Genomic DNA, 21909 nt, shown 5'->3' on the forward strand with positions numbered 1-21909 from the left:
ATTAGCTTTTCAGAGCATTCACACAAGGTTGGCGCCGGTGGCGAGACCTACAACGTGCTGACATGAGGAAAGTTTCCAACCGATTTCTCATACACAAACACCAGTTGACCGGCGTTGCGTCGTGAAACGTTGTTGTGATGCCTCGTGTATGGAGGAGAAATGCGTACCATCACGTTTCCAACTTTGATAAACGTCGGATTGTAGCCTATCACGATTGCAGTTTATCGTATCGCACAATTGCTGCTCGCGTTGGTCCAGATCCAATGACTGTTAGTAGAATATGGAATCGGTGGGTTCAGGCGGGTGATACGGAACGCCATGCTGGATCCCAATGGCCTCGTATCACTAGCAGTCGAGATGACAGACATCTTATCCGCATAGCTGTAACGGATTGTGTAGCCGCGTCTCGATCCCTGAGTCAACAGATGGGGACGTTTGCAAGACAACAACCATATGCATGAACAGTTCGACGACGTTTCAGCAGCATGGACTGTCAGCTCGGAGACCATGGCTGCGGTTATCCTTGACGCTGCATCACAGACAGGAGCGCCAGCGATGGTGTACTCAACGATGAACCTGTGTGCACGAATGGCAAAACGTCATTTTTTCGGATGAATCCAGGTTCTGTTTACAGCATCATGATGGTTGCATCCTTGTTTGGCGACATCGCGGTGAACGCACATTGGAAGCATGTATTCGTCATCGCCATACTGGCATGTCACATAGTGTGATGGTATGGAGTGCCATTGATTACACATCTCGGTCACCTCTTGTTCGCATTGACGGCACTTTGAACAGTGGACATTACATTTCAGATGTGTTACGACCCATGGCTGTACCCTTCATTCGATCCCTGCGAAACCCTACATTTCAGCAGGATAATGCATGACTGCATGTTGCAGGTCCTGTACGGGCCTTTCTGGATACAAAAAATGTTCAACTGCTGCCCTGGCCAGCACATTGTCCAGATCTCTCACCAATTGAAAACGTCTTGTCAATGGTGGCCGAGCAAGTGGCTCGTCATAGTATGCCAGTCACTACTCTTGGTGAACTGTGGTACCGTATTGAAGTTGCATGGACAGCTGTACGTGTACATGCCATCCAGGCTCTGTATGACTCAATGCCCAGGTGTATCAAAGGCGTTATTAAGGCCAGAGGTGGTTGTTCTGGGTACTGATTTCTTAGGATCTATGCACCCAAATTGGGTGAAAATGTAATCACATGTCAGTTCTAGTATAATATATTTGTCCAATGAATACCTGTTTATCATGTGCATTTCTTCTTGGTGTAGCAATTTTAATGGCCAGTAGTGTAGTTGCTCTCAACATGACAACCGATTAAAGCGACATTGCTGGAATTTCATGGAACTACGTGCACAGAAAAATTTGAGCAAGTATGCACAGCAGATGCAGTTCTCTAATATTTGGACATTTTATGAATGGATATGAAAAACAAATTATAAAAGTAAGTGTACTAGATTTTTGTATATAAAAGTGTATTTGAAAAAAGTTACTTGTTGACTATTTTTCCACATAATCGCCATCCCGTTCAATGCATGTGGTGAGCTGTGGCACAAGCTCCTTTATGCAGTCCTCGATGAACTCTCCCAGCAGCTCCTCTCCCATTTCCAGAACCTCTTTCTGCACCTGCTCGTCGGTTGAAAATTTAATTCCACTCATGTGCCTTCAGGGAGGCGAAAATATGATTACATAAAGGCGCCAAGTCGGGAGTATGGGAGGGGGGGGGGTGTTCAAAACATCACAACCAAATGAGTCCAAGAACGTCTTTTTGGCCAAGGCTTTGTGAAACGGGCCTTGTTGTTCAACAGGTCCACTCCTCTTGTCAGCGTTTCCCTCCTTTTGTGTGAATCTTCCCTTAGAGTTTTTTGGGTCTCACAATGTTTTTTGGCGGATGGGGAATTGGTATGACACATTGTGATGACTTGAATTTTTGTCTCAGGTGTGTAATGGGCCACCAACATTTCATCTCCAGCACAATAGAACCCAGAAAATCCTCACCTTCCAAGTTAGGTCATTCAAGCAACTGACCGGATTTTTCTTTGACTGCTCTGTCAGCTGTTTTGGCACCCATCTTGTGCATAGTTGCCGGTATCCCAGCATTTCTGTGAGTGTCTCATATAAGAAAATTCTGGAGAGTTGTGGTAACATCGCAGAAATTTTGTCCACTGTCAGTCAGTGATCTTCACGAACAGTTTCCTCGATTTTTGCAGCAACTCATCTGTCAAGGTGACAGTTCTTCCAGTTATCTATTCATCATGAACATTTGTTCTGTCTGCACTAAACTTCATACACCACTTGAACACACTCATTCTGTTCGTAACACCTTTGCCTTAAATCTTTTTCTTTCGAGGAAAAAATTTCGATAGGTGTTAATGTTTCCGTGAGTAGGAAACAGATTACAGCTCATGGTTCCCACTTGGAGGTATTTCTTACCCCATCTTCCACGAAATTATTTTGCGCACGACAAGCACTGTGTTCTTGCAATGCTTGATCTGGTCTTGAGATCTCCCCCCCCCCCCCCCCCCCCCCACTCTCTCTCATTTTTATTGGGCTACCACTCAGCGTTGCCACCACACAGAAAAAAAACCACAGCCCATTATTACCACAGTACACTTACTTTCTGAACATGCCTCATAATTCTTTAGGCTTTGTAATTATATTAGTTTTTGAAATATTTTGTGTATCATTCACATATACTGATAACTGCTTCAGCTGTTAGAGAAGAACAGTGATAAATTATCCTGTAGCTATTTTTATTTAACACAAGTTCAAGCAAGTTAAGATTTTAAATTATAAATATCCTTATGTTTATGTTGCAGGCCTGGGTAGCAGTATCACAGAGAGAATCCTGCTGTGACAATAAAATAAAATACGCACAGCTTCTCGCAACTCCAGGTATTTTATTCATAACTGATAATTTGTAGATAGAGCCAACATGTTTTATTGTTGGATTTGCTGTCAATTATGTAATTGCATGGTTTAATTGTAGTTAATGTTTTCGTTCCTCTTGTTATATAATAGAAAATTAAAAATTGCTTTTGTTTAAAATTTTACGAAGTAGATTTGTTGTTTCAGATGTTCCCAGTACACAAATGACTCACATTTTTATACTGATACATTATATTTGAGAAAAAAAACTTTAATTTCTGCTTCTGGTCTGGCAACATCAATATTTTAAATGAAAAATTAAATGTACGCAACACAAAACATCATCTAAATGTAGTAATTTCCCAATAACTACACACTTAAACAAGCACCTCAACCATAAAGGTGTAGTCTGCAATGAATAATATAGTTTAAACGGGCTTGTGTTATATTGCAGTGTAAATTTTGAGAGTGTGAGATCCAAGAGTTAGAGTGAGGTATTAGTATAATAAATTGAAGAGTTATGGATAACAAATTTTCCAAAAACCTATTTAATCTTATTTTGATATATTTTGACCTCAATACACTGATGATACTATAATATGTATTAGTTTCAGTACTTTCGGAGAAAGTTAACAGCTTTCTCGTAGTAGTACACTTTCATGCCATGGTTTGACTCTCATTTAAGAGCCACTCATTTGTTCATTCATTCATTCAAGGCCCCCAACTGTACCTTACCCGTCACACCAGAATGATAGCTGAAGGGGCCTTCAACTAATTCTTTGTTTGATCGTAATCTCACCAGCACTCATATCATGCGATTACAAACAAGCAAAAATGATCAGCCAGTAGACATTAATGGCCATACACTAAATGAAACACTGTCCAAAAATTTCCTTGAATCCAGAGGGATAATAAATTCAACATATCAGATAGACTAATCACAAAGCTCAGTTTGGTATGTTTTTCACTCAGAAGTATCTTGTTGTATATTGACCTGAACACAAAGGTATTGGTTTATTTTGTATATTTCCATTCTCTGTTGTCTTGTGGAATTATTTTTTGGAGCATGCAACCTTTATAATATGCTCACTTAAACAAATAAGTTATAACTTCATCTGTGAATTGACACCCTGGTTGCAGAACTTAATCTCACATTTGCATTTGAAATAACGTCTTTGGCTTGAAAATAACTACATAGTGTATGATCTTGAACCAGTGCAAAGCTGTTCCCTTTTTGAAATTAAAATTCATATACTGTAGTTAACTTGTAGAGCTTGTTAACAGCAGAATTAAATGAATGTAAGTAGGTGGAGTTGACTGATTAAACTAGAAAACATTGTAGTTTATAGTTTCAAATGAAAAAGTTTATCTGAAATAAAACACAAGTCCTTTTCCAGCTAAAGAAGTACAAACAAGATGGTAGCCAATGCACTCAGTGCTTTGCAAATACTTCACTGAATGAAGAAAAATGTTCATTTTCTTTGCCTATTATTTCTTTTGTCTAGGCTCTTTGTGAAATCTTTGGAGTTCACAGTATAAAATGCTTCACAAAAACAGCTTAAGTCCTACACAGACTTCTCTAACAAAATTTATAGCATTTGACTACACAGCTGTAAACCGCTCAGAAACTAAAAATACCACCTCATCTTCACTGTGTCCCTACATGAAGTCTTACCTCAACCCTCTACCAGCACAAAGTCTGTTTCCATCCCCAAACAACTACTCTCGTCCGACCCTTCCATCCTGTGTGCTCCCCTGCTACTGCAGGTATCTATCCTGTCACTGCCACTTTTACTGCCTCTCTTCCAGCCAGTCTGTCACCAGTGATGTATTTTATTACAATATAAAATTTACAGCTTTTGTGCCTACTGGCTGAATGACATAAATGTCTTATATGAAGTGTGCTAAAATGGACATAAGTTGATGCTATACAGTTTATAAACAATTGGATATTTCTTATATAAAGTTAAATTAATATTTTGCAATATTTCTGAGTTAGTTTTTTCATAAATAGCAAATTAAACCACAAGGTATATTTGTCTGTGAGGCCCATCTTCCTCAGCAGTAATTATGTATAAATTATTGCAATTAAAACTGTTACCTCTGTGAACAAAGAAGGAAAAGGCAGTGGACTTCAGAATATGTGAACAGAAGGCAAAAACACTGTTAAGTAAATTGTATACCAATTTTATAAAACAAAAATGCTGTTTTTTACTTAATGTAGAGACTTATTATGTACAGCATACTTCCAGAATGAACACAGAAGATGCTTTATAAATGAAAGTGATACACGGTTGCTGAAAAATATTCTTTAATTGTTGTAAGCTCAAGATGTAAAAGCCAATAATAACTGATATAAACCACAAGAAATTATAGATACAACTCATTACTAAGGTGCTATATATGGTGCCACTGATAGTTTATTTTATCTGTACCATTTCCTGTGCTCAGATAGACATTTGAGGAAGAATTTTGCACTGGTCTTACTTTCACATAATTGGTTAAAGGTAATGAGATTCCTAATTTTGCAGCCTTGGTGTGGTTTCATATGTTATTCTGTGCATCTGAGCAATAACTCCATTCAAACATTTAAAGATAACTTTTCCTAAGATTTTCCTATGTGGAATCCACTTTGCTCACCATACTAAGCTCATTCTAACTGTGTTGGGCACTCAGAGCTAAGTGACACAGAGATAACATGTGTACACTTCTCTTGTTAGAATTTCACAGAACACTCAAAGCCAACAGAAGTGCTCACTGTGGAAAATTCTTTCATAGGCCAAACTTTCTAACAGAAGGCTACAACATTGTCCAGCATTTACATTTGAAATGGGGAGAGACCACCCCTTAATTCCTTTGATTAAATTTTGGCAACATTCAACAATTAAGATATTTTGGAGGTTGCTATATAAATCCCCAACACTTCCTCTTTCTTTTTTAGCCCCATCTTCAAACAAATCAAATTATATGCTGACACTATACGAAACATCCCTTGCAACATCACTTTAATGCACACTGTAGCTAGGGTGGTGAAATGTGCTTTGAAAGCTTCATCTGCTTTTCTATGAAATACAATTTTCTTACAAATAATATCTTTCTTCAGGTACTCCAGATGGATACTATAATCAGAATGCATGTATTGCCCATAACCACATGTATGACATGCAAAATGGTAAGTGGCACTGAATTGCACTATTATTTTACTGGCAAGTAAGAAAGCATATCTTTTCACTTCATATTTCTTCCACATTCACAAGTACATTGCAAAGTAATGCATGATGAAGGCAATAAAGCTACTACAATAAAATATCAAGTAGCTTACCGTTTTCCAATTCTCTGCATAGTTTATTTTATAATGCAGAAAATGGAAGATAGGAAGAACTAACAGTCATCAAAAATGGCTATGAGGACTTGTATGAATAATTTAATGGGGGAAGAAGCAAAATGGAAGTTATGTTATGGCTTGACATCTTGTCAGTATCAATATTACTAGAGAAAGAGCAAAATTTTAGAAGTGAACAAGGGTAGGGAGGACACTGGAAAAGATTTTTCTCAGGAACACACACTTTAAGAGAATGGGAAACCTTAATTAGGGAAAAGCTAGATCAGGTTTTGCATTCCAATCAGCCTGAAGGGGTGAAAGAGCAGTGTAAAATTTGGAATGGGGGAACTTGTTAGAAATGGCACACTGCATACTGCAAGAATGAGGACCAGGTTAAGGTGGAACCAGGCTGATGCTAATTGATGGAAAGGGTTAACAACAAAACACAAGTGCATTTATTTAATTAAATACAATTGTAATGCCAAAATCACTAATATAATACAATATACTTCTTTCTTATTATTAGATAATTTGCTTGATATGTAATTCAGCAAGGTTAGTTTTGAAATCTAAAGCTTTAAAAAAAGTACCTCCTTTTTAGATTAGTTGTTTCATTTATTTCAATTTATTTTAATGAATATAAAGCGTATTATATTCTAATGCAATATTTTATCATGTCTTAACAAATAAACAGAACTAAGCTCAAGTGAAGCACAAGAAGAAGACGACACTGAAGTTGCTCTGAAGCCCTCAGACCTACTGTCCTTTGCACGGCAGATTGCTATGGGTATGGTAAGCAAGTCACAATGGTCAGGAATAGCTATCATACTTTTATAAATATTTCATTTCGTTTTTTGTTCTAAAACAGAATAATACTACAAATACCTTAGATTATTCACAAGGCACAGCATCTCCTTTGGTTGTTTCACCAAACATCAGGTTATGATGCTGTCACTTTTGAAGTATTTAAAGGAAGGAAGATTAGCATTTAATGTCCCATCAACACTGAGGTTGTTAGACATGAAGCACTGGCTCGAATGGAACTATCGTGTGCAAGTTAAATCACTATGTCTTTCTCAAAGAAATGGCCATGAAATTTACTTTATAAATATAGGAAAATCAAATTCTGGATAGTCTCATGTCTTATTCTTGCTTGGTCATTAGTACTATTCCTTTTTGAAGTAAAAAAGGGTATTTTACAGAAATTGTTCAGTCATTGTGCCATTCATCTCACATTGTGATGAAGAAGTAGAAGATTGCTATGAAAGGTTACAGAGACTGTGTACAACAGTACACCTCACTAAAAGATTTGGGATGGCAAGGTAATACAAAAGTGGAAAAAAAACCTAACATTTTTTCTTTAGTAAAATTTTTGATTGGATAGTACAAATAACAAAGGCCTTATATTAGTGAAATTAGCAAAGGAAATTGATTGTTTTTCCTAGACCTATCCTTCTAGAAAGGGAAAAAAAGGAAAAAATGGAAAACATGAATGGAAGGACCAAGTGGAACTAAAAATGAAATTAACCATATTGTACCTAACATTAAAGAAATTTTACAGAATATGATAGTCATAGACAACTTTAGAATTTCTTGTGATTATAAATCGGTAGGAAGCAAAGTAATCAGGTAAGAAATGTAGATTATGAGAATATATTTAATAATAGTTGGACCATATTAAAATAAGCAATAAGATAATTGTCTTAGAATATGAAAATTATACAGACTATAATGTCTCTGACCTGGATTTTCTGCTCTCTGTAGCTGCTTTTCTTGGTGTCACTCTTCCTTCCATTACTTGATTTAGTGAGCACTGTATTAAATAACGAACAGAATAGACAGATGTCAACCTGAGATCTTCTCACATTTATTAATACCAGAAATACAACTCCCCCCCCCCCCCCCCCGCTTTTTTTTTTAAGTGCATTATGAAGGAGTTATGGAAATTGGTCACCAACTGATATTCATAAGGTATCAACATATAACAGAAAATTGTAAACTTTGAGACATGTCAATGGTGTGTAAACAATACACACAGATTTTGGCATTTGAGAGAGGATGTGTAGTTGGTCTCAAAGAAGCAAGGTAGAGTAATTACCGAATCAGCGGATAGGCACTTGGTGCAGGGAGTGGCAACTGACCCTTAACATAGACAAATGTAATGTATTGCGAATACATAGAAAGAAGGATCCTTTATTGTATGATTATATGATAGCGGAACAAACACTGGTAGCAGTTACTTCTGTAAAATATCTGGGAGTATGCTACGGAACAATTTGAAGGGGAATGATCATATAAAATTAATTGTTGGTAAGGCGGGTGCCAGGTTGAGATTCATTGGGAGAGTCCTTAGAAAATGTAGTCCATCAACAAAGGAGGCGGCTTACAAAACACTCGTTCGACCTATACTTGAGTATTGCTCATCAGTGTGGGATCTGTACCAGGTCAGGTTGACAGAGGAGATAGAGAAGATCCAAAGAAGAGTGGCACTTTTTGTCACAGGGTTATTTGGTAAGCGTGTTAGCGTTACGGAGATGTTTAGCAAACTCAAGTGGCAGACTCATCAAGAGAGGCGCTCTGCATCGCGGTGTAGCTTGCTGTCCAGGTTTCGAGAGGGTGTGTTTCTGGATGAGGTATCGAATATATTGCTTCCCCTACTTTTACCTGCCGAGGAGATCTTGAATGTAAAATTAGAGAGATTCGAGTGCACACGGAGGCTTTCCGATAGTCGTTCTTCCCGCGAACCATACGCAACTGGAACAGGAAAGGGAGGTAATGACAGTGGCACGTAAAGTGCCCTCCGCCACACACCGTTGGGTGGCTTGCGGAGTATAAATGTAGATGTAGATGTAGTTTTGAATAGGAGTGATGCCACTATTTGACAATGTTAGCAGAAATGGGTGAACCATGGTCAAACAGTGTTAAGAAGGAAGCAGTCGACCTACAGAGTTGACGTAATGTGAGGACCAAGCAATAATCAGAGAGGCACTCAGGGCCCTGGAGTTTTCATTATCAGCAATCCAGTGTGCAACTGGTGCTTCAGTGACCACAAGGAACATAGATATATGGCACTCACAAAATGGGCTGAGTTCCCAGCACCCTGTATGCCAACTAATATTGACCTCTGTACACCAACAACCCCATCTACTGTGGCGTCAGGCACATTCAGCCAGGAATCTCATTGACTGGAATAGAATTGTCTTCAGTGATGAGTCCTGCTTCTAATTGAGCCCCAATAACCAGCCAAGATGTGTGGAGACACCCCAGACAGCGGTGGGATAGCACACTGACTGTCACCCACCTTAAGGCCCGACAATCAGGAGTAATAATGGTCTGGGGTGGCATTACATTTAATAGCAGGACACCTTTGGTTGTCATCTGTGGTATCCTTACAGCACAGCAGTATGTCAAAGATATTCTACACCCTGTTTTGTAGCCCTTCATGGTAAGCCATCCTAGGCTTACATTTCAGCAAGATAATATCCACCTGCACATGGCAAGAGTTTTCACTGCTTGTCTTGCATATGTTATGTGCTAAGTCGTCAGCTTGATAACAGCTCTAGGCCTCTGTTAGTCAAAATATACAATTATGTTGTGATTCAGTCTGTGGTTGGTCACCAAATTGTAAATTTCAAGTTGTTAATCAGGAAGGACTCAGTACTGAATGTGTACTGTAAATATGATGCCATTCTGCAAATCAGAGTGGGAGTGATGTGCAGGCTAGTAATATGCAAACTACATAGCTCCATTAGCTCCATAAATACAAGTTGATCATTACTAGAAGACATAAAAAACAGAAGCACTATGAAGGAATTATCTGAATGGGATGGAAATTGATAGATGGGATGTACAGACAAATAAATGATTACAATTTCAGAAAAATTGGATGATTTATTCAAGAGAAAGTTCTTCACAAATTGGGCAAGTCAATAATGCACTGGTCCACCTCTGGCCCTTATTCAAGCAGTTATTCAGCTTGGCACTGATTGACAGAGTTATTGGATGTCCTCCTGAAGGATATCATGACAAATGCTGCCCAATTGGTTTGTTAGACTGGCAAAATCCTGAGCTGGTTGGAGGGAGACGAGGTACTGGCAGAAGTAAAGCTGTGAGTACCGGGCGTGAGTCGTGCTTCGGTAGCTCAGTTGGTAGAGCACTTGCCCGCGAAAGGCAAAGGTCCCGAGTTCGAGTCTCGGTCGGGCACACAGTTTTAATCTGCCAGGAAGTTTCATATCAGCGCACACTCCGCTGCAGAGTGAATATCTCATTCCAGCGCACACTCCGCTGCAGAGTGAATATCTCATTCTGGAAACATCCCCCAGGCTGTGGCTAAGCCATGTCTCCGCAATATCCTTTATTTCAGGAGTGCTAGTTCTGCAAGGTTCGCAGGAGAGCTTCTGTAAAGTTTGGAAGGTAGGAGACGAGGTACTGGCAGAAGTAAAGCTGTGAGTACCGGGCGTGAGTCGTGCTTCGGTAGCTCAGTTGGTAGAGCACTTGCCCGCGAAAGGCAAAGGTCCCGAGTTCGAGTCTCGGTCGGGCACACAGTTTTAATCTGCCAGGAAGTTTCAACATATGCAATAGTTGGATTTATCATCCCAGAAGAAGTTCACTTTAAATGATGATTCAGCTTCAAAAAGGTATGCTGGGAAAGTTTCTCAAAAGAATTTGACAGTGAAGTTGTAAAACATAAAGTGACTTCAAAATTGTATGAGGATTTCGTAGCCCTAGTAAAAAAGATCCCTCAGAAACACATACCTTGTAGGCACAGAACACTACATATATTTGGCCTCAATGAAGACAGTTAGCCTATTTAAGATCTGTCAAGACAAATGCAAAAGAGATCCACTAGCTGAAGACTCCACTGAAACAGGTGAAGAGCTGATTACATGTATCACAGAAGGAAAGGTAAAAATGCCCACATCTTTTAGGGAATCTAGATATGGCTCAAAACAGTAGTGGAGAATATAAACTAATTAAAAATCTAAGCAATGATCCTAAAAAAAATTGCCAGAGGAATTCCTCCTTTTAACACCAAATGAATAACTCACCAAACATTTAAGAACAGTGAAACCGATAAGAAATCACAAACTAAGAAATTTTCATGATACATTGAGGAAAATACCTTTCCAAACTTGCCTTTTACAACAATAGAGTTGATAGTGTCATAATGCAAATGAAAAGTAACAGAGCTGCAGGCCCAGATGATATAAGAAGGGAACAGCTGAAGAAGTTTGGACCAAAGACTATAACGTGGTTGGTTAAATCAATGAATGAGTGTGTTGAATCTGCTCATATAGCTGAAGTGTAGAGAAAAGCACATGCCAGAACTAATGTCAAGCTGGATAAAGAACGTAAAGATCAAAAGTCTTTTTGTCCTACCTTTATTTTGTGTCACCTGTATACAGTCTTTGGTGATACTGACAAGGATTTCATCAAGTGTGGATGGACCAGGTTCTTAACCTTACCCACCACTTCGCAGATGGGTATGAGAAAAGCTAATCACTGGTGAAGTTTTTGTAGAGCTCAAAGCTGCATAGGACATGGTGAATCACCAAAGACTTATCCAAAGCTCTACAAGATATGAAACTTTCTGGCAGATTAAAACTGTGTGCCCGACCGAGACTCGAACTCGGGACCTTTGCCTTTCACGGGCAAGTGCTCTAGGTAGGAGACGAGATACTGGCAGAAGTAAAGCTGTGAGGACCGGGTGTGAGTCATGCTTCAGTAGCTCAGATGGTAGAGCACTTTCCCGCGAAAGGCAAAGGTCCCGAGTTCGAGTCTCGGTTGAGCACACAGGTTTAATCTGCCAGGAAGTTTCGTATCAGTGCACACTCCGCTGCAGAGTGAAAATCTCATTCTATACAAGATAGCAAGAAATTTCAGGCTGACAACTTCTGCTCCATAGAAGAAGAGTGTGTTTAATGTCATAAGGTAAGAAGAGCCACTAGGAAAACCAGAAAAGTGGATTACCTCAAGGCAGTGTGTTGTCATTGAATCTCTACATCATATATATGAATAATCAGCCAGATTTTTGAGGTCAAAGGTAATTTATCTGTGTGGATGACACAGCTGTGATGGTCCAAGGCAGTACCTTTGAGGAAGATCAAGTCAAAGTAAGCAACACTCTTGAAAGGTTAGGAGAATATTATGATCTGACCCATCTCAAGTGCTATCCAGGAAAGACCCAAGTATATGTTTTCTACTTAAGAAACAGAGATGCCAAAAGAAAACTGAATATTAAATGGAGAGACTCAGAAAGTCATAACTGTGACACACCAAAACATATGGGAATTACTCTGGATCACACCATATGTTTTAGACATAAAGTTATAGTAAACAAAACATAGTCTGTTAATCACATTCCAGTTGGGCCACAGTGACCGATGCAGTCCCCCAGTTATAATAAACTTCTTCTACTTCTTAGTGTGGCTCCTACTTGTAAGAGGAAGAAGGAAAGCAGATTACTGTCTTTTTCAGAAATACTGCCATCAGTTTAAAAACCATTATCATCAATTTTTTAACCAGATTCTTTAAGTAGCCTGAGAATTTCTTCATCAGTCAAACTGTCCCCCATTTTATGCCAGACTTTTGTGATCAAGACAACTACGGAAGTGCTCTGCAACAACAAGTGTGCGGGAACTGATCATGCCTGTAATATGGTTTTCAAATCATATACCACTTTGTGGAAGCAGGAACATCTGTTTAGCAGCTCTCCAAAGTACTAAAAGAGTGAACACTTGACTTCAAGCCATCAGTGATCGAAAATATGCATCGTGAAGTAACAATCAGAAAAGCCGTGCTCATAGATTCTTCAACCACTGGCTGTTAGGAAAATTATGATGTATCCATGATTTATACAGGCAGCAACTAGAATGTGTTAACTATATCTTTTTCTAATCATCCAATTCAAGTTTACAAGTACTACTTTATGCATATTATTTCTGCTTTTGTGGCTGTTCAAAGAACCTGCCAAAAATGGATAAAAATGTTTTCGGGGTTGGAAAATTGACAAACTAACAGGTTCTCCTAGTGAATGAAGGCAATAATGAAACAAAAAATTGAGCCACCCAAGGCTGTGATACTGAATTTTGGGAATAACCATTACTTAAAATTCTGTTCTGTAACATGAATAGTTTTAATATATGATGTTTTTCAATAAAGTAAAATGCTAAGAGAGAAGATATGAATGATGGCTTTCAGATGAGGTGTATCAGTTTATAAACAAATAACTATTTTCTCACTAAGATTTTCAACTCCATGTGTTCCTTATAAATCTTAAATTATTGATGTCTCTTTACAAAAATTACTTCCTGTTTAACTAACTGCACTATTATCATCAGTAATTGGGAAATTATGCAGTGGACAAGAAAAATTTATGAATTCCTTTGTGAATAAGAAATTATCTATTTTATGTAACTGTGTTGTCCACAAAATAGGATCAAATGAAGGAAAAAGTTATATTGGTTTCAGGAGTGATACAAGAACAAGTATGATGGTACCATGCTGCTCTATTATAAGACACAAACAAAAGGAAAAACTACCTCATAAATGGACTGATGAGAACAACAAAAAATTTTACTAATATGGAAAAGAAATGAAAATGAGGTCTTGAATGTAACAAGGCAACTATTAAGGAAAAAGTGATAGTTTTAAGTAAACTATTATAGGAGTGTGACATAAAATGCTGGATTAAAGAAAAAAAACTGTTTGGTAATAACTGCCAAATAATGTGAGTATATGAGCCATGCTGCTTAGAATGTCTGCAGTTTGTACATGATCCTTGCTCATCAAGTGATATTCCCACAATGAAGTTGAAGGTGTACTCTCAGTTCAATATTCCTGGGCAGATAGATCCCTTGAAGTTACACTTTAAGTATTATTTGTTTGCTGAAAGCATTGAGAACACAGCATGTACAAGATGAAATCTGATCTGCTGTTTCCTATCTGTAGATGATAATTTTTATTTTGTGCTTCAGCTACCCAAACATCAGTTGTCAGCTGCAACTTGTTTAAATTTCAATTTTTAAAAGTGTCTGACAAAAAGGTAGCATTTTTAATTTTAAAAATTCAAGGAAGCTCTTAGGCCATGTTGTTGTGGTGTAAAATTCAAAGACTGGTTTAATGCAGCTCTGCATGCTAGTCCATCCTGTGTAATTCCAGAATATAGTGGGAGGCAATACAACTGTATTAATTTATAACACGATACACCTTTTGTTCTTATAATGTTTTGTAACAGTGGCAAAGCATATTTTTGCAGTGTGAGTTTACTGATTTATTTCATTGTTTGGGGATCCTTATTTCATATGTCATTTCTATTTATCTTCTTTTATTTCTGAAAACATATGTTTTCATAAGGTCAAGTTATCAGGGTGAAACATTGATAATCATATGTCTAATTATATTTCCACCTACCAGTTATTAGCAGAGGATTTTTATCTGCTCAACATATAAAATTGTCAAAAACCCATTGTAAATTATTGTTTGTAAAATTAATTGATTATTCGAATTTAACAAAACTGCAATTTGTATATACACTCAGATATTTACATTTTTTTAAGAATGCGATGGCTCCTTGATGTTTGTTTCAGTGCAGATGCACTATTATCATTTGAATTCCTAAGGGAATCAATAATTTGTGTGTAGGGGGTTAATAGATGAGGGACACTGCATTGCAGTGTATGATAAATTGTGAATTGGCTCAGATGGAAAGTGTGTCTGTTTGGCCGAGGCAGTTGAAGAAGTCATTCTAGAGAAGTTGAGCACCCAGGTTTGAATCCCAGGCTGGCACAAATTTTCAGTTTTCGGCATTGCATTACCACAGTGCCCTCTGTATCTGGAAGAAATGTGTTTCCTGCCCGTCCTTTCCCTTTACTTCCCCATACTCTATTCCACATCTTTTTTTAAAAAAATTGCAGTTATTATTCAGTGTAAACTATTCAACATAAATGTCATCTGTGAACAAATATTGATATGAATGATACCTGTATGAAGTCGTATTGTAACTGTGTTGTTGGTTGGACATAGTTGTGTTTATCTTTATACTATATACCTCTTTACTTCTGTATGCATCCTCTTTGGTTTGAAGCTGGCACAGTATTTACATTAGAATATCTTTGGCTTCCCTCTGACAACCATGCCTCCATCCTTGCTACCCTTCTGGTTTACCTTTCCCTGTTGCTTCGTGACCTGGGTTGTGAGTAACTGAATCCACTTTCCCTTCTTCTCCCTTTTCCCCCCCTCTCTCCTCCCTGGTGAAGGAACAAAGTTCTGAAAGCTAGGAATGTAAATTTTCTGTTCTGTTTTGTGTATCTATCGGCTGTACTGAGCTGAGGTAAGTACTGGCCAGCCCCTCTATCTCTTTGTTAGTATTTGTTTCACATCTTTATATGAGATTTTATATTAATAGATTTGTTCTATAATATATAAAAGTACAAGTATGTTGATATGAGGTTCAGAATATGGATTGCTTTTGGAGATGCTAAACTTGAATAGGTAATTATGAAACAACGTGATGCCATATCTTAATGAACCCTGTAGCTAGAAAATAAGTAATTTAATTACATATGCTTTTGAAAATATTGAGACCTACAGGGTACTAGTATATGTTGATTTAATGTAGTCTGCACTTGTAATAAAGTCCCTCATATTAAAAAGCAAACACTGTTACAATTTTGTCAGTGCTTTGCTTCAAACATGAAACACATGTTGCAAGGTACAGAAGGGTTGTCACACTAGAGTTCATTTCTTTACACTAGCTTTGTATACAAGTTAGATAATTTCCCTCTTTGATACAGCTCTGAAACCAGACTGCAGTTATAAGAATGGCAGTTGTAGCCTATCCTTGATGTTATTCAAACTGTACATGGGGCAAACTGTAAAGGAAACCAAGAGGAACTTTGGAAAAGAATTAAAGTGCAGGAAGAACAAATAAAAACTTTGTGTTTTGCAGGTGACATAATAATTCTGTTGTTGATGGCAAAGGACTTGGAAGAACAGTTGAATGGAGTGGATAGTGTCTTGATATGAGGTTATAAGATGAACATTAAAAAAAGTAAAGCATGGTCTATGGAATATTGCTAACTGAATCAGGACATGTTGAGAGAGCTAGATTAGGAAATGAGGCATTAAAAGTAGTAGATCTATCTGGTCAGAAAAATAACTGTTGATGGCCAAAGTAGAGAGGATGTAAGAAGCTGACTTGCAATAGTAAGAAAAACATTTCTGAAGAATAGATGTTTGTTAACACTGAACATAAATTTGAACATGTGGAAGTCTTTTCTCAATGTCTGAATTGGAGAGGAAAGAAATTTATGGATAACTTGATTAAAAGAAGAGACTAGCTGATGGAACACATCTTGCGGCACAAGGAATAGTTCATTTGGTAATGGAGGGAAATGTGGAAGATAACAACCATAGAGGAGGACCTACGCTTCACCACAGTGAACAGGTTTCACATGATGTAGGTGCTATAGTTATGCTGGGATGAGAAGATTTATACAGTCTAAAGCCACCTTGTCCTATCATATAATTAAAATATTGTTGAATAACTGATTTAAAAAAAGAACAGTCACATTCCAGTCTGTGCACACAAGACAGAGAATTGATAAAAGAAATTGCAGGGCACAAGTGTTAGGATCTAGGTGTTGTTGCTGCTGCTCATTGTCCTGACGTAAAAGGGTGTAAGATTTCATGAGAGGATGCATGGGTCTTGAAAGTGTTTAAGAACAATATGTTGACTTTCCTCTTGGGCTCAATATTCTGGCATAATTCTTTAATCCAATAAAATTGTCAATAATGCAATTCTGTCATGTTCTCAAAATAATATAATGTGGCATAAAATGAAATTCTTTACATGAAACACCAACTGAAATCATCGTAGTATATATTCTCCCACTTGCGAATAATCACAAAACTATTTTTCATATTTATTTATACATCTGAATAAAGTTTACATGGGTGCGATGGAGTCAAGTTACAGTCTTGTTTCCTCATGTCCAATGATGAAAAGATGCGTGAATGGCTAAAGAGGAGAGGGAAAAAGGAGAAGACTGAAGAGTAAATGGGAGTGAGGTTTGTTAATGTAGGTTCAGTCCAGGGGGATGGCGGGATGAAAGGATGTGTTGGAGTGCAGGTTACCATCTCCGCAGTTCCAAGGGACTGGTGTTGGGTGGGAGAAGCCAAATGGCACGTACGTTGTAGCAGGTTCCTAGGTCTCTAAAATTATGCTGGAGGGCATGCTCTTGGGACCTAGGAATCTGCAACATGACCATACAAGACCAACAAAATTTTTTATGGTGCTTATAACAGCACGTGTCCAAAATCCTGTCACCAAAGGTTTTGCAATATGGTACACTGCACTCTTTCATGCACCGAGACCTCAAGCATTGTACATATGTGATGCTCTGTGCAGAAGGCATTAAGCCTCCACTTCAAGCACCATATTCTGGCCTGAACAAAGGTCCCCAGAGACATGCACAAACAATAGACATTCTGCTGAATGGTTCGATGGCAACTATCTCATTGGACTGAGTAAAGCCAGCATACATCTTCCCTGAGACACAACTGCCAATGGCCCAGCATAGATGATGGCAAGCCTCCCATCGAGACTCCACGAGATGTCCACTGCCTCGTACAGTGCAGTGTCCCCTGACTGCTGCAGTACCTCCTGCAGCATGGACAACCCACTCTGACCACCAAGTCCTCTTCTCGGTGAGACTCTTCAATACCATTGCTTCAATTCCACAGGGCGACAGTGAAGGGTGGGGGGGGGGGGGGGGGAGGGGGAGAGGTGCTGATGTAGTGCCCCATGAATCAATGAATCAGCCTCCACGTGCTCACATGAAGTGCAGTGTTGAGAAGTGATAGTCGAGTGTCGTGTGTGCATAGCAAGTGAATCACGATCAAGTGGTTCTTTGCCTGGCCACCAGGAGTGCTGTAAATTTTTCCACAAGCACAGTTACTCTTAGATTTAAAATTTATCTCTATTGTTGTTCTATTCGACTACTCTCTGACATCTTGCTATGAAGTTTTCTATCATCCTTTCTGATTCAGACTGTAATTCTGTAAGGAAGCTAATGCTTCAATTAAGTTACACTTTAGTTACTATGTGGAGAGTACCCTTATGTATTGGAATCGATAAAATCTATTCTCCTATTCCTAAGTTTATTCATCATAAGTATAGAAAATGTCAATTAAGGGTTGGGCAGCAATTCCCTGCTAGAACCAACAATTCTATATTTGTTTTATTCTTGTTCATGTATGTGTGTTCTGAATATCATGCAAGTGCATTAATATAATAAAATGTTTTTCTTTTGTACTACTTCAAACCATGATCAGTTTACTGAATATTAAAGCAAAAAACAGCAAACACTTTCAACATCACTACAACTTCATTAACTAATTAAAGCATAAAAGTACTGATAATTATCTACCTTATTCAACCATGCATCCTTTTATAGTCAAAGTCTCTTCAAGCTGTCAAAATTTTACATTAACATTAATGTTTTCTTAATGGCATAATATTTTTGTACCATACATATTTTTTGTATAAAGTTATGGGTATTTTGATGACAAGAAATAATGCCCTTATAAATTACAAACATCATGATTACTCAATACATAGCTTTACTGCACATCAGATTATAACCAATGTAAACACCAAGAATAATGAACAAAGCTCTACACTGATAATACATACACCCTGCAAATTATCCATTCATCTTTTGTTTCTTGCACCAGCTACTTGCGCAGTAACTAATGTTTTCACACCAGCCCCCCATCCTCCCCTTCTTTTTAAAGCTGGGTACACAAGAAATATTGGAGTACTGGTGCTTAACCTGTCAGCCAGCCCTTGTTATGATTGACTGGGAGGAGGTAGGAGGTATGTTGTGGCAGCAGCTGGCAGAGTAGTGTGGGCCTCCTGAGCCTCTGGGAGGTTGCAGTGTTACTTGGTGTTGTAGGGTTGACATTATCGGGTGGAAAACTTACAGGGTGGTGCTGCAGGGGTTCTTGTAGAGGTAGGCAGGTTTAGTCACTCTGTGGAGAGAGTTTCATGCCTGCCATTCAGATCAATCTTGGAAGTGTTCTACTCTTTCAAAAGCACTGTGTAGTGACCAGTATATGATGAACATAGCAGTAGGCCACAATATCATCTCTGGGTCAGACATGTGATGCCATAAACAGATCTTTATGGGTGAAAACATTTCTCTCTCAGTGCCTGACTGGTAGGTTTCCATGCAAATGTCTCATCTGGGAGCTGAACTGTAGTTAAACTTTGTCTCTCTTTCTTGAGTGGTCAGCTGAAGCTTTGCTGGTACAATGAGATCATCAGGCATGTTCAACAGCTCGGCAAAGACCAGTTGGGCAGGTAAACATTGCAGATCTCACTTTACTGATGTGCACAGGCCTAACAATACCAACAGCAAGGAGTCTGTCCAAGTGGCAGCTCTCTATCTTTGTATTACTATCAGGATGTCAGTTAGTGGTGCAAAGATGGTTGCAGCCACACAGCTGACAAAGCTCATTAAACAGCTATGACTTGAATTGGCATTCACAGTTAACTGTAATGGTTTGAGGAATGCCAAACCTCAAAAACTATGTAAGCAACAATGCCTTTGCAACTGCCTCTGTGGAGAGTCAGGCTCCAGCACTCAGTTGATGCACTTCTACAGAGCAGCAAGTTAAGTATTTATCATTTTCTGTGTTATCCCCATACTATATTTATTGATTTTCATGCATGTTTTTCTGTTTAAGATTTTTAATCTTATGCTTTTGTAAGTGTAAAGTCAGTCACTCTGTAGCACAGTAGCTGCTCACTGAACGACCAGCTGTATAGCTCATTAATGCATCAGCATCCATTAATGACACATCAGGAGGGTGGCAAGTTGCATTTCTAGGTTCTGTCTGCTTTTCTAGTTTACTTCTTCAGTTAGCCTTGCTAGGATGTGTGCTTGCTGTGTGCAATTGCAGGAGGAGCTGGCTGCAGTTTGCGAATAGGTGAATACACTTTTGGCTACACTCCGTCAGCTTCAGGCTGCCTTGGGGTGTTAGCTGTTAGCACTAAGAGCTCTATGCAAACACTGCTGCTATTGGTCATTAAATGAAAGCCATCTGCCACTGCATTGTCAGTGGTGAAAGGTAATGTCTGAAATTTGGTATTCTTAGCACCCTCTTTACATTATGAATCTAAGAATATTGAATACCCTAATGATTTCTGAAATGGAATGTCCCTTGCATCTAGCTCCAACGTCCATCCTGCATTCAAAGTCTGCTAATTCCAATCATGCAGTCAAAATCATGTAGTAAACCTTTTTACATGAATCACCAGAGTTCAAATGACAGCTCTCCCAATGCACTGACCTTTTTTACCTTGTGTACGCAATACTACTGCCATCTGTATATGTGCGTATCGTTATTCCACAACATTTGTCAGCATAACACCGAAGAGATTGCAGAAAGATAGAAAATGAAGCAGATTGGCTCTGCATAAATTCAAAGAACCAGATGTTGCTGAGAGTTTCAAAGGGAATGTTAGGCACTGATTGACTGAACAGGGGAAAGGAATATGGTAGAAGACGTGTGGGTAACTTTGAGAAATGAAATAGTAAAGGCAATGGATGATAAAATATGTAAAAAGACAAGGCCTATTAGAAATCCTTGGATATGATAGGAGATGTTGAATTTGATGGATGAAAGGAGAAAATATTAAAATGCAGCAAATGAAGTAGGTGAAAGGGAATACAGACATCTAAAAAATGAGACTAACAGGAAATACAAAATAGCTAAGCAGGAATCGCTAGAAGACAAACACAAACCTATAGAAGCTTGTAAAATTAGGCAAAAGATTGATACTGCCAACAGGAAAATTAAAGAGGGCTTTTAAGAAAAGAGAAGCAACTGTATGAATATGAATGGCTTATATGGAAAACCAGTACCAAGGAAAGAAGAAAAAAGTTGAATGTTGGAAGGAGTACGTAGAGAGGCTGTACAAGGAACATTAGCTTGAAGGCAATATTATAAAGAGGAAAGAGGAAGACAAGATGGGAGATATGATACTGCAAGAAGAATCTGATAGAGCGCTGAAAGACCTAAGTCAAAACAAGGCCGCTGAAAGACCTAAGTCAAAACAAGGCCCCTGTAGTAGACAACATTCTCTCAGAACTGCTGATATCCTTGGGAGAGCCGGCCATGACAAAAGTATTCCACCTGGTGTGCAAGATGTTTGAGACAGGGGAGATACCATCAGTTTTCAAGAAGAATGTAATAATTCCAGTTTTAAAGAGCTTGCAGATATGAAATTACTGAACTTTCAGTTTAATAAGCCATGGTTGTTAATATTGACATGAGCTGTTTACAAAAGAGTGAAATAACTAGTAGAAACTGCCTTTGGGGAAGATCAGTTTGGATTCTGGAGAAATATAGGAACAGGAAAAGCAGTGCTGATCCTATGATTTATCTTAGAAAATAGGTTAAACAAAGGAAAATTTATGTACTTTGAGAAAGGTTTTGATGGTGTTTACTAGAATACACTCTGTGAAATCTTTAAAGTAGCAGGGCTGAAATATGAATGTCAAAATGTTATTTACAGCTTGTACAAAGCTAGACTGTAGTTATAAGGGTTGTAGGACATGAAAGGGAAGCTGTAGTTCAGAAGGGTCTGCGACAGAGTTGAGCCTATCCTGCTGCTCAGTCTGTACATTA

General features: G+C 38.4%; 1 protein-coding gene across 1 annotated transcript in view; it reads left to right on the plus strand.

Annotated features, from left to right (window-relative positions):
• Positions 1-21909, plus strand: part of LOC126175796 (uncharacterized) — a 314318-nt gene that overhangs the window by 249500 nt on the left and 42909 nt on the right. The window contains exons 13-15 of the mRNA XM_049922776.1: positions 2840-2915; positions 5992-6060; positions 6905-7002. Of these exons, the coding sequence (XP_049778733.1) occupies positions 2840-2915; positions 5992-6060; positions 6905-7002 (243 nt within the window). The remainder of the gene's footprint in view (positions 1-2839; positions 2916-5991; positions 6061-6904; positions 7003-21909) is intronic.

This window comes from Schistocerca cancellata, chromosome 3 (assembly GCF_023864275.1).
Source record: "Schistocerca cancellata isolate TAMUIC-IGC-003103 chromosome 3, iqSchCanc2.1, whole genome shotgun sequence".
Classification (NCBI taxonomy): domain Eukaryota; kingdom Metazoa; phylum Arthropoda; class Insecta; order Orthoptera; family Acrididae; genus Schistocerca; species Schistocerca cancellata.